Source organism: Centropristis striata, chromosome 3, assembly GCF_030273125.1.
Source record: "Centropristis striata isolate RG_2023a ecotype Rhode Island chromosome 3, C.striata_1.0, whole genome shotgun sequence".
Taxonomy (NCBI): domain Eukaryota; kingdom Metazoa; phylum Chordata; class Actinopteri; order Perciformes; family Serranidae; genus Centropristis; species Centropristis striata.
In genome coordinates, this window is record NC_081519.1 from 10,651,274 (window position 1) to 10,668,180 (window position 16,907).

Genomic DNA, 16,907 nt, shown 5'->3' on the forward strand with positions numbered 1-16,907 from the left:
CTTGTGTTTTGTTTTGTCTCATTTTAGATCATTCTTAGAAGCCAAATAAGACATTCTTGAAATGCAGATGACCAAAACGGATAGTGTCATTTCTTTATGATAGATTCAACTCTCAAAAATACACACCAACATCAGGAATGAAAGCCTGGGATAGAGACATTACAAATTTGGGACAAGAATAAGACTGGGAAGCCATATGGAACAATGTCTCTGGAGCCTCAAAAAAACCCAAATCATAGATATATTCATTTAAAATTCTGCCATAGGGCATATGTAACACCAAGAATAAGACATCAAATGGGATTCGTCCCGGATCCATTTCGCTCTTTTTGCCCTCATGGAACCATTGGCTCTTTTTTACATGTTATGTGGAAATGTCCAGAGGTATCTAGATTATGGAGAAAGGTGAACGAAAATATTACTAATTTAACAAGAGTTCAGTTCCCTATGGACCCTGCTGTGCATCTTTTAAATGATGATTCCCAGCTTTCCCTGGTGGAAAAACATCGTAAAGTATGGCTTGCAGGGCTCACTGCAGCCAAAAAGATTGTTGCCCAGCGCTGGAAATCCCCTCATGATGTTTCGGACATTCACTGGCTACGGACATTCTTGGACATATCCTATATGGAACTGTCGTCAGCAAGAGTAAATAAAGCTCAGCCACATACAATATTGATATGGGAGAACTTGATATCTAAGCTGAAAGACCTAATGTTGAGGTAATTATAACCTGCCTGTGACTGTCCTTATCCTGTTTTAATGTTGGGAGGTTATTGCTTGTGTGTGTATATAAAACGTGTCATGCAATGTATTTGGTTATGTTTTTTGCCAATAAAAAATGAATGGTAAAAAAAGAAATGCAGATGAGATTTTCCTGTTAGGATTACATAAATCTCAGATTCAGTCACTGTCAACTCATAATAAAGATTTTTTAAACCTGTGACTGAAAATCCATTTACATCCTGTTAGTCATGAAAGTTAATATAATAGAAGCAAAAAGATGGAGCTCACTTCCCAGCAGAGACTCTTCTGTGCATCTATAAACACGTCTCATAATGCCTCCAGCAGGAGGGAGCAATAATGTGTCACTACCTTCCTGACGGACTGAACTGAGAAGGATATTAGAGTTGACTCAGAGGACACCCAGAGGGAACTGCAGCATCTCCATTTAATAGACAACACAGTGAAAATTATCACTGGCTGTGTTGCTGTTTGGACACTAAAAATCTGCTGTTGAAGTACAAATGAACCATTAAAGTGGCTCAAGGAAGTAGAGAGACTATTTTATTCCTATGTTCCCTAAACTCTGCTCTTAATGGCTAACTGAGGGTGGACTGCGGATTATAGTGAGAACATTTAATTTTTTCAGGACATCAAACACACACATTGCTTTCTTAGTGGAACCAGACAAGTGTCCCCAATCTATCTATCTATCTATCTATCTATCTATCTATCTATCTATCTATCTATCTATCTATCTATCTATCTATCTATCTATCTATCTATCTATCTATCTATCTATATATCTATCTATCTATCTATCTATCTATACATACATACATACATACATACATACATACACACACATACATACATATATTTGTATATACCAAAGTAGGATAAGAAACAACCTATATTTTAAGTACAATAAGTATATTTCACATGTACTTTTAAAGTGTACTTAAAAATAGATGCCATTGTAAGTTTACAGTTTTTCACAACCGCTATGACCTGTTTGTCAGAACCTTAAAAACTTTTTCAAAACTGTTAACACACATCACACCTGATACACTCAATCCCCCAAACAGTTAATTTCATGGTCAAAATCACCCAGTGTAACTAAACACAGACACACACTTCCAAAATACAATAATACACTAACACAATTCACCAAATCTACCAAAACACTGACACACGTTGTCTTCCAACAGAAACATTTAGTCAGTCACAGCACCGTGTCATAAAAAACACTGACAACTGATGGAAGAACACAAACCGAATCACTTTGCATGTTTCTTATCTACTTTTTTTCCTTTTTCTTTTACAATCAACAGATTATTGTATTGATCATACATGTAAATTAACCCTCTGGAGTCTCCAAAAGCTCCAAAGCATGACTTCTTCATCATCCAGACTAGAAAAAAAAGCGGCGTGGAGCCCTACTGTAAATTTACCTCTAAAGTTCTGGCTGTAAACTCCATGAGGCCAGTTTCAGTTTGATGATGATATACCAAGTAAATCTGGAGACAAGCTCAAATATATTTAGTATAAAATGATAGAACTGGATGGAACCCTCTCACGTATATGTTGTATTTGCGACCTTTGTTCACATTTGCAACATTTACTGTAAAATTCTTTATTGAGCATGATAGTGTTTTGAAAGTAAAAAAAGATTCAAAATCACATTTTATGTTGGACTGAATGACTAAAAAAGACACAAAATGACTTACAAAGACATGAAAAGACATGAAAATGATTCAAAAATGGACAAAATAGCCTCCATAGAGACAATGTTTGTGATGATGTTCTTCATTTTTCATTTGTTGGCCATGAATTTTGGTCCTTTTTTGTACAACACTCAGTACAGAAAGTGAACGAGCCGTGTCAGAGCAGCTTTGCAGAATGTTTACGTATGAAAGAAGAAGATAGTGAATGACAGGATTTGCAGTAAACACTTTACTGTATTGCAAATTAAAATGACTTACAGTAGAGTAAAGAGGTAAAAAAAAATCAGCTGTCATTCATTACTGTATTGCCAAATAGACAAAAAGAAAAAGGAGCAGAAGCTGATCAATGTAATCTACAATTCATTAGTTTTGAACATGAGGTTTTCTGTTTTGACAAACCGTGTGAAAACAATTGAAAATTCACCAGTTAACATGTACTGTTTTGGTCTTGATTGAGCTTGTGTGTAAAAGGAGTTAAAGCTAATTTTAAATGTGTAAAATGTGTGTATTTTGTGTCAAAAGAAGAAGAATTGTGTTAATTGTATCGCCCACACAGGCTGATGTTGTGGTAACTGTGTGAAGAGTTTTGAAAAAGCGGTAAAAGTATTGAACAACGGGTCATAGCGGTTGTGAAAAACTGTAAACAGTTACAGTTTTTCTCAGTCGCTTTGGTGCATTTCTCACATCGCTCTTTACATTTTCACAACAGTTAATGCATTTCTCAAAAGAATTAGTACAAACTGCAAAACCTAACCTGCAAAAGCGTGTCATTTCCTCAAAATGGATAGCTCATTCCTCAAAAGCAAGTATTCATGTCAATGAAAGTGTCAGTGTCATCAAGATGAAAAGTCTTGACACCAGTATTTATAAACAAGATAGTTAAATGTCTCTGTAATGTTTTCATTATGACAGTTTACTCTGTAAATGTTTTCCAATGCAAAAAAGTCAGATCTTGGTGATGCTACCTGAAAATGCTCAAGACAGCACTATATACTTGCACAGCCATTTCATTTTTCTGAACACTGGATATGTATGTTTCACATTTTTATTGCATATGCTCTTTGCAATTCTAATTCGTTCACAGGGTGAAAGAAAAAATGCACCCTTATTTACAACAAACATAAACTGTCTTTGGGTAGAGCTGTGCACAGTACAGTGTCACAGTGTTGTAGAAATGGTCCACACTATGTCCTGCTTGGTTCATATATGTTTGTGAAGTCGGGGGGTTATGGGATTCAACTCTGAGTCATTTTAGAGAAGTGGCTTATCATTAGTTGCAACTAATGCTTCACACAGTCCTTCTCATCAATGAAAGCTGAGGTTCACCTGGGAGAAATTGTTCAATTCTGGACATATTTTCAGGAGAAAAAAAGATTTTAAAAAATGTATAAAATTTGCTTGGCAGATTTTGACAACTAGTTCAACATTTTTGTATGTAATGACTCAAGCAATGAAATGAGGACTATTAGTTTTATATGGAATGACTATTTAGCATTCACAAGTATAGTTAATTTTGACTGACATGGCATATGCAAATGATAATGTTATAAAACAGCAGAGAGTTGTGTGAAAGCACTTGATGCATGTCCAAAAGCATTTGTAATTTGTTGTAAGGAATGAGAAACTGCTACTATGATGAGCACAAATGACTAAATGTTGTGGAGGTTGAACTAACTGTTGTGCCCGAAAAACTCTAATAATAATGAATTATCATAATGAATAATAATAATAATAATAATAATAATAATAATAATAATAATAATAATAATAATAAGAGCAATAATAAATCACACTGCATAATCATTTCACGGAAAAGGTAAAAAAAAAAGAAAAAAGAAAATGTATTCCAACTTTATGAGCAATGTGTGATTTCAGCATGTTTTTAATTACTTATAAAAAAAGTTTACTTTCTTGTAAGTGTATTAAAAATTGTAAGTGCACAAAAAAGTATACTTATAGTGGTGGTTTAGGGTAGGCCTACTTATTTAGAGAAAGTATACTTATTTTAAATCCTTTTTAATTCACTATTGATATACCTTAAGTGTTCTTTTATTTCACTCCATTAGAAGTGCAGGCTATTTGTTTTACTGACAAAAAGTGCGCTTTGCTGTATGTAAATGTGGAGCTGGCGTCACAGTTTACAAGCAGTCCTAGATATAGTTCAGATAGATTACAGATCCCTGAGCGCGTAAAATACAACAAACCTGGCAACCCTGAAACGACGCTTGCTGATGACGTTAAAAAAGCCGCGACTCCCATCCAGAGTAGAAACAAACGTGACTTTAGTGGAATTCACTGTGTTGATTTTTATAATTAGGCGACAGAGTGAATATTTTCGGGAATAACGACTCTATTTTAATCCAACATGAGTTCGTCAATGCCGCAGAAGCGTTACTACAGACAGCGAGCCCACTCTAACCCGATGGCTCACCACTCGTTTGATTAGTGAGTGTTGAACATGTGTCTGATTTAATGCTCATGTAACTGCCAGTCCCTGCTGTGTATTTATACAATGAAGTAATCATTTAAGTTCAGTCTGGTGGTTTGTGGCCATGCAAAAAACTTTTGTTTTTAGTTGCTTTGAATTGCTTTTGATTTGGATTCAGTCAACTTTATTTATCCTAAAGAGGATAATTCAATTGCAGCTTACCCCATCCTCACAAACAACTTCTAATGTGTTGCCAGTGGTGGAAGAAGTATTCAGATACCTTACTTAAGAAAAAGTATTAATACCACACTGTGAAATGACTCCACTACAGTAAAAGTCCTGCATTCAAAACTTGTTGAAATAAAAGTACATAAGTATCAGCATCAAAATGTACTTTAAGTATCAAAAATAAAAGTACTTGATATGCAGAATGGACCCACTCAGATTGTTTCATATATTCTAAATATTTAGTCGGATCATAATTATTGATCCATTTATTCAAGCAGTGTTTTTCTCAAGGTAAGGCTTATTTTAACTACTTAATAAACTGTTATGGGGTTTAATTTTAAAAAAAAAAGAAAAGTCTAATCCCTTTAAATGTATCGTGTTTTTTATGTTAAATCCTGATTTGAAAAGTAACTAAAGCTGTCAGCTAAATGTAGTGGAGTAAAAAGTACAATATTTGCCTCAATATGCAATTGCATATCAAAAACACACGTTAACAAACAGCCGGAGGTCGCTGTAGGACGGTCAGTTACATTAAATAAGTAAATGTATTCTAATGAAAGAGATAAACAATAGAAATCAGTATAAATGTTATTTAAATAGTATAAATGTTGCCTGCTGTCTGAGTTCAGTAACCTGATGACAGAAGAAATAAAAGATTCAGAGTTTTGGTTTGATCTTCACAGAGGAACATGATAACGGCGGTCTAAAGACGACACCGATTTAGGTGCTGAAATGAATGAAAGTTATATTGTTTTTCAAATCTACTTTCAAAAACACTTTGTTACTCTAAATCAGTGGTCAGCAACTTTAGGCACGGCTGCCACAACTGGCACGTGGTGGCTTAACCACCGTTACCGTGCATTAAACAGCGGGAACAAATGGTACAACTATTTGTTAAGTTTATTCCCAATAAATAACATTGCTGGAAGGTTGGTAGTGCTAATGATTTAAATCTGATATGATGTTTTCATAACATTTAAGTACCTTCAAAAGTACCAGATGGACTAACCCGGTACTTTCTTGGTCAACGCAGCTTTACATCCATTAAAATCAAGAAGCCCTCTTAGCAATTGGAGATTTAAATTTTGATGTAGTGTCATAATTAAACTTAATGTTAACCCTAATGTTGATATGGCACACCGATTAAGATAAGAAAGGGTTGCTGACCGCTGCTCTAAATCATCCACATAAGACACTGTGGGCTGTTTTTATATTTCTCCCCGTTTCCTCCTCAGTCCTGTGTGTCCTGAGGAGATGGACTGGTCCGAGCTGTACCCAGACTTCTTCACTGGCAGCCCCTCTGAGAAAGAGAACCCCCGAGTTGAGTTTGCCGACATTGGGTGTGGATACGGGGGGCTTTTAGGTAGTTATGTCACAGATCTGACCACCTGCAGGTTCCACAGGTCCTAGTTTTGCTCTGCATTGACCTCATGTCTTCTTCTCTTGTGTCTCTCGCAGTGGAGTTATCCCCACTCTTCCCAGAAAAGCTCATCCTCGGCCTGGAGATCCGAGTGAAGGTGTCGGATTATGTTCAGGATCGTATCCGGTCTCTGCGTGCCTCGGAACAGGGAAGCTACCAGAACATCGCCTGCCTTCGCAGCAACGCGATGAAGTACCTCCCCAACTTCTTCTTCAAAGGACAGGTACGTCTGCATCTGTGTTTCGGCTGCTGTTTGGTGACAAAAGGAGGAAACTTTGGTCCTGAGAGGTTTCACTTTTGTCCTCCTGATGATACAGACCATCACTGCTCTTTCCTGCATAAAATGACCCAGTTCAGATGTGTTATTTTCAGCCCAGCTGTGAATGAATGAGGTTTCAATTAAGACATTAAAATAAATAAAATATATTTTCCATAGCCTTCTGTCTGCATCAGTATTCACACGTATTCAATATTAATTTTAAAAGGTTTAGGTTATTTTACAGTATGTTTTTATTGGACTTTTAATACATTTTTGTGACAAACATTTCTGCAATTTTATGACAAATAATACAGTTAAAAAGAGACAAAAGAGTGACTATTGAGGAAAATCACTTTAAATAAATTTTTCACAGCTTCAAGCTAACTAATTCAACTAATTATACACCATGCTGTTATCGGGCTGAAATAATCCTGTTTATTCTCAACTAGTTGTTAAAGAAGTAAGACAATTAATTTGTGAATCCAGGATGAAGTTATCTTCAATACTAACAGTACGCTCTTAATTTGAAATAAAGGCAAAATGAGTAGAGTTGGAACCATGATCAGCCTTCATGTGATTGGCTGAGTGCTGATCATGTGACTGCAGCAACAGATCAATGGACATGAGTCTGACTTTGTGTTCCTGAGTCATTATCTGTGTTATCTTGTTCCACATTTTGCTCCACAGTGTAGTGTTAATGAATGGATATTGGCAGCAAATATCACACTACTGGTGATGTTGGGTGTGTTCCTGGTGCAGTTCTCCCTAAAAGACTTTTCACTGATATAAATTAAAAAAAAAACCTTTTTGCTGAACAATTTTCAGCATTGTTAATCATTTAATGTTTTTGATGTTCTGGATTAAATTCTCATTTTAGCATCAAATTTAATGCCATATGTTTTGGCTCAGAACATGTATGTCAGTTATATGTCATATGTCAGTTTGCTTAGCTTCTCAAATTCCATTTTGCAAGTAATATTTAGCTTTATATTTTATCATGTGTAAGGTAGGTAAGGTAAGTAATCATCTGTAACTCTTCAGCATATTAAATTAAATAGATGGCGCCTTTGCAGGTTTGGGATCCAGGACTCCAGACTGTCAAATTATTTATTCTAACATTACTCATTGACGTGAAACATCATGCATCTATGTGTTTTTGATACTGGATTTTCTTTAACTTTACATTTAATTCAACAACAAAAAAACAACAGAGAAATAAAAAATAGAGATGAACATAAACAATAAAATAAACAATACAAAAAGAATAAATGCATATAAATAAGATTTTTTTTAAATGCATCTTATTAAAAGTCCTGCATCACTTGTGTTCACTGTATTTATAATGTTACAGATTTATTTTTGGGTCTGTCACTGTCTATAAACAAGAACCCTGATATTACCTGCTGCTGACAGTTCATCTATTTAGTAATTTATTTTTATAGTTTATTTTGACAGTTATGGGAACCTTGGCGTTGATTACGGTATTAAAACAACACACCGGCACATCTCTACAAACTATATATACATACATGGCTGTTTAAAACTGCAGGTACATTATTATATTGCTAACTAAGTGTAGAAATAAAACACATGATGCTTATTGGAAGTGAATAGATTGTGAATTAGAGCTCGTATAGTAAAGGCCTGGGGTTTCGTGTTCGACATGGGCTTTAATGACCTTAAATTAAAGCTGACAGGCTGTTTCAGAAGACGCAGAAATTATTGCTTTCCTCCTGTGTTCAACATATGGACTGAACGAATTTATTAGGATTGCTCATTAAATCCAGGATTTCCCAACAATGGGGTCATTGACTGACACGCAAAGCATCGCATCAGCTGAGTATGGAGCGGTGCAAGACGGCATTTATTCATTCCAATTAGTTGTGGTAATCTATGACTTGTTGAAACTCGCATTAGATTATACAGTGGGCTTAGTGTACCAGGGTTAATTTAGGTACCCTGGATAAAAAAAAACCTCACCTCGAATGCCCCGGGCCAGCAGCAAATAAGTAATGAACATGGGGGAGTAATTGCTGTTATACTGACACATTAATGGAATATAAATTGTTAAAGTGTTTCACGTGAAACATAATTTAATATAATAATTTAATTTTAATATGCTATTCTAATCATATGATTATTATTAGCACTGTGGGCTCTGAAATGCTGAAATGCTCTGAAAAAGAAGTCTTGGCATTGCATTAAGGTGCTTTATTGTGCAGACAGTCCTCCTCTCTTCAGCTCATTCATTAATTGCATCTCTTGCATTTATTAATCGGGGATGAACATGCTTCTAGCTGCAGCTCGCTTTAGTATTCATTTTGTCCCTTGCTCGTGATTCAGACAAAACTGTAAGAGAAATAGAAAGGCGACCACCCAGACTAGTGCCCAAAATCTTGTCCCAATCCTTCTCACATGCATGATGTGTTTCAAGTGTTGAGACAGCATATTCTAAAGACCCGAAATATTTTTTTTCCCTCCTCCTTTAGTGTGTTTTGTAACCCAAAAAAAAATTTTTTTTCCATCTTCCATCACCACTAAAGCGGCCCCTGAGGCTGCAGCAATCCCTGGTGATTATCCCCACATCTTTCTGTCTATACCTGACATTATTTATTTTAACTAATAAAAAGTTACTGGAATGGTTTTTAATGTATCAGCCAGACTGATCTCAATGGAGCCTTCACTTGTGCACTTGTCAAAGACAGAGACATGGGGAACTTTATGGGGGAAAAATCTCAAGAAGGGAAATTCCAGTTTTGCAATCAGCGGTGCTTAAAAAACAACCACTTTATGTAACAGGGGGCACATTTAAGTGATGACAATCATACATGTTAGAATCATACAATCAAAGTCTGATTTGTGGCAATGACACCAAATTATGACTAGACTTTAAAAGAAAAGTTTATTTAGTTTGTTCTATGTGCTCATGTCAGCCTCCTCTTTGTGTCTTTCAGCTCAGTAAGATGTTCTTCCTCTTCCCTGACCCTCACTTTAAGAAGACCAAGCATAAGTGGAGGATCATTAGCTCCACGTTGCTGGCAGAATACGCCTACACGCTGAGAATCGGGGTATGTACATAACTAAGACTTGTTGCAGCAAGTGCTGAAACAATTAGTCAATCAGGAGAAATTTAATCTGCAATCATTTTGATAATTGCACCAATCATTTATCATGCACAAATTCCAACAACCTGCACTGGTTTTGACTTCTCCAGGTTAAAGATTTAACATTGTAAGTTAAATATATTTGTTTTTTAGACTGTAATTTTAACAAAAATAATTTTGGACTAATGTTTTATCAGTTGATCTAAAAAGGATGATGAAAAAACGTGCAGTCATGTTTCAGTCAAGGTCATCATTGTTCAGTACTTTATACAATGAATTGAGTTGATCTTGACATTTTCATGTGAGAGGAAAAAAATCACGGTTATTCATTGTGGTAATTCTCCACTGTCATCAAATCCCTTGACAACCAATGATTTATTAGTTCCCATTTTGGTACTTTTCAGCTTCCCCACACACGCAGCAACAATTCCATTTATTCCCACTTAAACGGGTCACAAATGTATCGGATGCTACAAGTACACAGTGCCATGGATATGCAATGCTACACTTTAATCTGATTGGCAGGCGGGGCGTCCCGGTGGCTCACACTGGTAGAGCGCATACCATTAAGGCTGAGTCCTTGCTGCTCAGCCTCTAGCAGCTCTACTCTAAATAGGACATGGGAAATTGTTTTAAAAAAGTAGTAGGGTTAGGGTTATTTTGGGGGTTATAGACATCTATACAATCAGACATGTCAGACACACCAGTGGAGTCGCCCCCTGCTGGCCATTAGGAAGAATGCAACTTTTAGGCATTTCACCTCTGGCTCCAGGTCTCAGGTCCAAAACCTATGTGCACTTCTTTTTACCCCATTTTGACCACCGCAAACCTAGTTCTAGTGCTTGTGCTGGTTCTCAGTTGGTTCAACTGGCGAACGCTCTCAGACGAGAGCTTTTCCACAGGCGAGAGAGCCACGTCATTACATCACCATATACGCCTGCCAACATTGGCATCCAAACACAACATGTACAACACATTTGATCTGTTGGTCTTGATCACTATGGACGGCAATAATGTTCTTATTAACACTGAGCATAACATGTTGTTTTGTTACATTTGTTGTAAGATAATCAGAATAATTGTCACACTGCTTATTAATGTATTGTTGTTTTTTTCATTTTTGAGCAACAAAACCAGCTCTATGTCACAGAAGAATAACATAGATCAGACTTTAGCTACAAAGAAAACTGGTCAGATGGTCCAATTTATTGTTGGTTTTGAGCTTTTGGGATTTGGTGACTATTAAGAAAAAGTTATACCGTCAGCCTTTTTGCTTCACAAAAACATAGTTTTGTTAAATTTTTTAAAAAATATCTCCAACTGTGCCACTACCCCAAAACAACGAAGGTGAATTCATTCATAGATTTAAGTGCACTGAAATCCAACTTATAGTTGAAGTTGCCACTCTCATCATCATTTTATGAATTGATTTTGGTGTGTGCAGAGATCCATGAATTGACTGAAATAAAATTAAGCAACCTGTGTGGCCTGCAGCTGGTTGATATCTGCACACACCCTGCTTCTGCCTGTCAGAGTAACAGAGGGACACTCGAACAAGACACGAGCGCTGATGGAGGTTGTTGGGAACAATGAAGGGCTTGTGTCTAAATTTGGCGTTTTTCCTGTGTGTGTGTGTGTGTGTGTGTGTGTGTGTGTGTGTGTGTGTGTGTGTGTGTGTGTGTGTGTGTGTGTGTGTGTGTGTGTGTGTGTGTGTGTGTGTGTGTGTGTGTGTGTGTGTGTGTGTGTGTGTGTGTGTGTGTGTGTGTGTGTGTGTGTGTGTGTGTGTGTGTGTGTGTGTGTGTGTGTGTGTGTGTGTGTGTGTGTGTGTGTGTGTGTGTGTGTGTGTGTGTGTGTGTGTGTGTGTGTGTGTGTGTGTGTGTGTGAGCTCTACAAGGGCCTTCAGCATTGGCATGCAGCCATAACTGTGCTGCTGGGTGGGGAGGCTGTCAAGAAAATGCACATTCATTGAGGCAGTTTTCATACCTGCACATACAAATTTACCTCCGTTAAAAATTAAGTCCGTTGTTCATTTGTGAAATAATTTGAGTCAGACTACACCTGGAACATTAAACGGGTGTGTGGGCCCACAGTAGGGGTGTAACAATCCATCGATGTGGATCAATGCATCGATTTAGTGACCCAACAGTCCAGCATCATTGATGCAAACATTACAATGAAAACATTAATACATATCATGATCTTAAAGATAAATATTTTATTTTGAAATTCCCATTGAAGGTCATCAAGAACTACATTTGCACTTTACATGAGAAATGTGGCACAGGAGTCTATATTTATTCTTTTTATTAAAGAGAGATTGTTTTTCAGTTAAATGTCTTTCTGATATAAATGTAAATGGCTGTGTTAAATGTGCATATATTGTTGTCTCATGCAGGCTCCTGTCGTGCCTTAAATTAAAGTCATATCCTTGCAGACTTTGTGATTTTAGCAAATATTGTGTTGTTGTCCAAAGAAATCATATTATATCCAGATAAAACTTGTGATTTACCCCCCTCCTATACCATCTCACGTCGTCATCTCACCTTCTTTGAAACAAAGCCGCTATGTGCCGATATTCACTTCACTTGTGTGGAAATGTGTGCCATTGCTGATTTTTCTAAGAAATCCTTGTTCTAGTAGCGTTATCTGTCCAGCCACCAAAGTAAACTACAGTGATATAGGTGATTAACCTCTGTGTTGTCTCTAGGTTATTTTTATCTATTTAAGCAGGGACCATTGCTCTCCAGAGGTGATGAAACCACCTATCTGATGCTGAAATTTTGATTCAAGAGATAAAAGAAATCAATGATGTGTTTAAATAAATGCCCTTTTTATGATCGATAAGTGGATGCGTGCTTAGCCACCAGTGGGGTTGGTTATTTTTCCCAGAACTGTGTTAATAACCTCCCTGTGTTTGTCTGGGCATGTCAGGGTTTGGTCTACACCATGACAGATGTGGAGGAGGTGCACCTCTGGATGGTGAAGCACTTCAGCGAACATCCACTGTTTACACGTGTCCCTGATGAAGAACTGGTACGTTTTCATCCCTCTGTGTTTGCTCATCACCTGAGGTCAAAGTCAGGACCTGGAATTCTTTGAAGGAATAGTTTGGAATGAAAGTTTTTTCACTTTCTTAGATTTAAAAAAAAGGATATTGTACTCTCTGTGATGATGTCTGTGTGATTATTATAAAGCAAAGCCACATTTAGTCAGTTAGCCTATAGCTCATGCTTCGTTTACACTTTGTCAGAAAAATGGGGAGAAAAAGAAACAAAACAGTTTTTCTAATTATTATTCTTAGATGGTTAGTCCCATTGTTACCCTGAAGTTAAATGGCTAAATTCGCTACTATTGTGGTATTTCTTGTTAACCTACACAAACATTTAGCTCATTTTAAGCTAAGCTAGCCAGCTAGCAAGCTAGTGGTCACTTCATATTTACCGTACAGACGAAAGAGCAATCTTCTCTTATAACCGTCAGCAAGAAAACAAAAAAGGGTATTTCTCAGTTTTGTCATGAGTACTTTCACAAATTACATTAATATTAAAAAACAGCGATTTGACTATTTTTCTGAGCTTGTGCACTTTGAATAAAGGCATCAACTGATAACATGCTGAGTGGACATATTCAAAACATACACTATAATGTAGCAGAGGCTAAAGAGTTGCACAAATGCATCAACAGGAATTCACTGCAGCAACCTCACACAACATGCAAGAATAAGAATAAGAAGTCAATAGGATTTAAGTATTTGGTTCTCTGTCTGTGTGACTCTTCAAACTTTTTATTTGAACAAGTGAACAAGTGTTGCAGCTGTCCGTATGCATTGCTGCTGGTATTTATAGTTTTGATATGAATATTTGCAGGCGAGTATTTCACCTTTTTGTGCTGTTTGTTTCTCATAAAGAGTGAGCATAATGGTTTAAACCAAACGGGTTTAATTGGATAACAATCTCTGACTCCATACGTGATGACTATTAAGTTATTGAACAGTATAATAAACTCGGTCATGAACTAATGTTTAGATGAGTGTAACTGCCGCTGCATTTCCCTTTTGATGTAACTTTGTTCACTCTTATTTTGACAGGTTGGTGATGTCATCGTAAGTCGTCTGGGTACCTGTACAGAGGAAGGAAAGAAAGTGCAGAGAAACGGAGGGAAGAATTTCCTGGCAGTTTTCCGGAGGATCGATGATCCGAACTAAGACCAAAGAGTTTGGACATGCGATTGACTGAAATAATGGTCTTGTGCAGATTCATGGAGGATAATGCTGCTCTGTGGTTTGTTCCATCAGCAGGAACGGAGCTCTACTATTAATGGACTATTAATGGACAAACATTTACAGCATAACCGAACAGAGGGTTTGTGTTTGAGTTTTTTCACATAATTTATGTATTTCATTCCCCCTGCTCACAAGAGACTGGACTTGTGGAGTGCTTTTTATTATTATTCATTTTTATGATTCAGTTTCTCTTCAGTTTCTTTTGCTAATCTCCAAAGTGCTGTTTTTGAATTTACTGTAAATTCTTTTAGTAAAACAAAACAAAAAAATCAGTGTTGGGTTTGGTTCATTGTAGCGGTGATCAGTAGAGAGCAGAAACAGGTGAACTGAAAGCTAAAGCAGTTCTTTCTGCAGTAAATATCCTAGATTTGAAGAGGACTTTAGGTTTTACCGCCTTAAATCCATTTGAAATGCCTAAATTTTCCATCCGATTATATAACTTTATTGACGTCATTGTTCATTCGCAGTACTGGCAGCCGAAACTTAAATGGATTAGACTGAGAAGTTCGACAATAATCTACATGCTGCTTGTTTGCTGTGGGTCATTGTCTGGTTTAAAAATAAACCTGCATGCTGCAGCACGTTCTGCGAGGAGTGAACGCAGCACACATCGCTCAAATCAAATCAATCATGTTCAAAATATTTCCTGCTTTTATTGACGGAGATCTTAAAAAAACTTGTTTAATTAATACTTTTATGTTTGATACATGAAAGATTGATACATTTGATACATTTTGTCTAATGTCATTTATAGTAAATCCACTTATCTGAAGCCCCAAATTGACCACAATTTGTGTTGCTTGTACATGTCTTAAAGCAAACCCATTATATTATCTTCATTTACTAAAGCTGTCTGATGAAGATCTTTGTGAAGTCCAATTCAAAGAGCACAGAAAACCACTGTCACAGAAACAGTGGTTTTCTGTGCTCATTTTATGGCTCCAGCTGTATATTACAGGTTGGTGCTCCTGTCTGTCAGGAGTTTGGAAACAGTGTAGGTTTGAAGCACTTTTGCTGCTGCAGGGGGTGGTGATTAAAAACAGGACAGCACATGCCTCGCTGATGGAAAACCTGAAACTGGAAAACTTTGGATCATCACAGAGACCAGTTGAAGCATACTGTTAATATTGGAAAATGTCATTTTGTAACCTCTGCTTAAGTTATTGGCTTTCTGGCATTAGCATTTTTTTAACATAGTGTACCAAACCAACACCCATGCATTAATTTAAAGGTTGTTTGCATTAGCCTGATAAAAATGGTCTTGAAACGGCCTCTGTGAATATGCAATGGGCGCACAATGTCTTTGATTTTTTTCCCATTTATTAATTTTAAATTTACAGTACAAAATGTACTTACTCCATCTGTTCACATATGAATGTGTAAAATTCATGCACACTCTCATGCAGCAGTATTTGCTCACTGAGCAGCACTGGGCTGTGATGATATGGTTAAAGCTTTTAATAGTGAAGCAATCTCTCTGGACACCTGAGCCAATGAAAAGCATGTTCCCTGATCCATGGGCAATAACGTATTCTTTAATAAATAGAATTTCTTTTTCATGGAATAGGCCATGAGGGGAAAAAGTAATTGCTCAGTTAACACTTATCATTAACCTCTTAAAACTCACCTGCCTGAAAAGTGATTCTCTGATTTCATGTCAGACAGTGAGAAAAAAAGCATATGTGTCTTTTCATATAGTGTATGTAAACTTCTGGTTTCAACTGTAAATATGACTCCTTAATAAACAAAAAAATATTTTGAATTGGTTTGAACTGATGTAGTTTCAGCCACATGCTAAAAAAAACACTTTTTCAGACACTAGAAGATGTTGCCTTTCAAATAGACGTAATTATGCACTTTGGCCTCACAGTTCTTCTGTTTAAGGTTTCCCATTTCCAGATGCCTAATAGATCAATTTTAACGCCAAAAGTGTGTACATAAGAAATAGTTTTTTTTAAAGGGTCTAAATTAAAGAAACAAAACAGCCCTATATATTTTTTAGGGGTAAATACCAGTATTGATATTTATTTAAAAAAAATGAATATTGATATCATGTTAATAATACACATATTCTCATATTGTGCCAATAGTCCACCAGCTCTTAAACCATTTCTGTGTCTTCTTTTTGTAACAGAGTCTTTCCGCCGTCGTACACTTGTATTATGATCGTAATTCATTATGTATTGTGAATTTTATCTTGATAGCTGAGTAAACCATCTGTTGAGGAGAAACACAAGATGAGGCTGCAAGCTTATAAAACTCAGAACAAGTGGACCTTGGGCTGAGAATTATTTGCCAAACTTCTATTTCAAAGCGCTGACTCATCTCCTCAAGTCTGCATATGCTTTGATAATTACAGGAAGTATTCACAGAACTTTTTATGGTGTGAAAATGTTAACCAGTCTACTCAAATCTGTGGTGTTGATCAGCAGCGCTGTTCTGTTATCACTTATTATTGCCATTTGGCAACAAAACTCATCTGAGTCAGCCAAAGTACATCATCATTTAACATTGTAGTACGATCAGGTCATCAAACAAGAGTTTAATTAAATGCGCTGCAGGGGAATCCCAGAAAATGAAACTTAATGAAACTTAATGATTAGCATTTGGCATCAAAGGTTAAGTCATGAGTATGTTGTCTTCATAACCAAAGAATTTGTTTCATCTGGACATTAGTTATAACCCAGCAGGATTTTACACACTGATTTAATCGTCACCTTTCTGCTCTGTCAGTTTCAT

The 16,907-nt window shown here is 36.5% G+C and overlaps 1 protein-coding gene across 1 annotated transcript; it reads left to right on the forward strand.

Annotated features, from left to right (window-relative positions):
- The first annotated feature begins 4,671 nt into the window (after positions 1-4,671).
- Positions 4,672-14,796, forward strand: mettl1 (methyltransferase 1, tRNA methylguanosine). Its single transcript, XM_059330305.1, has 6 exons — positions 4,672-4,892; positions 6,339-6,466; positions 6,562-6,746; positions 9,737-9,850; positions 12,818-12,919; positions 13,974-14,796. The coding sequence occupies exons 1-6, from the start codon at positions 4,813-4,815 to the stop codon at positions 14,088-14,090; spliced, it is 726 nt and encodes a 241-aa protein (XP_059186288.1). The 5' UTR covers positions 4,672-4,812; the 3' UTR covers positions 14,091-14,796.
- The last annotated feature ends 2,111 nt before the right edge of the window (positions 14,797-16,907 follow it).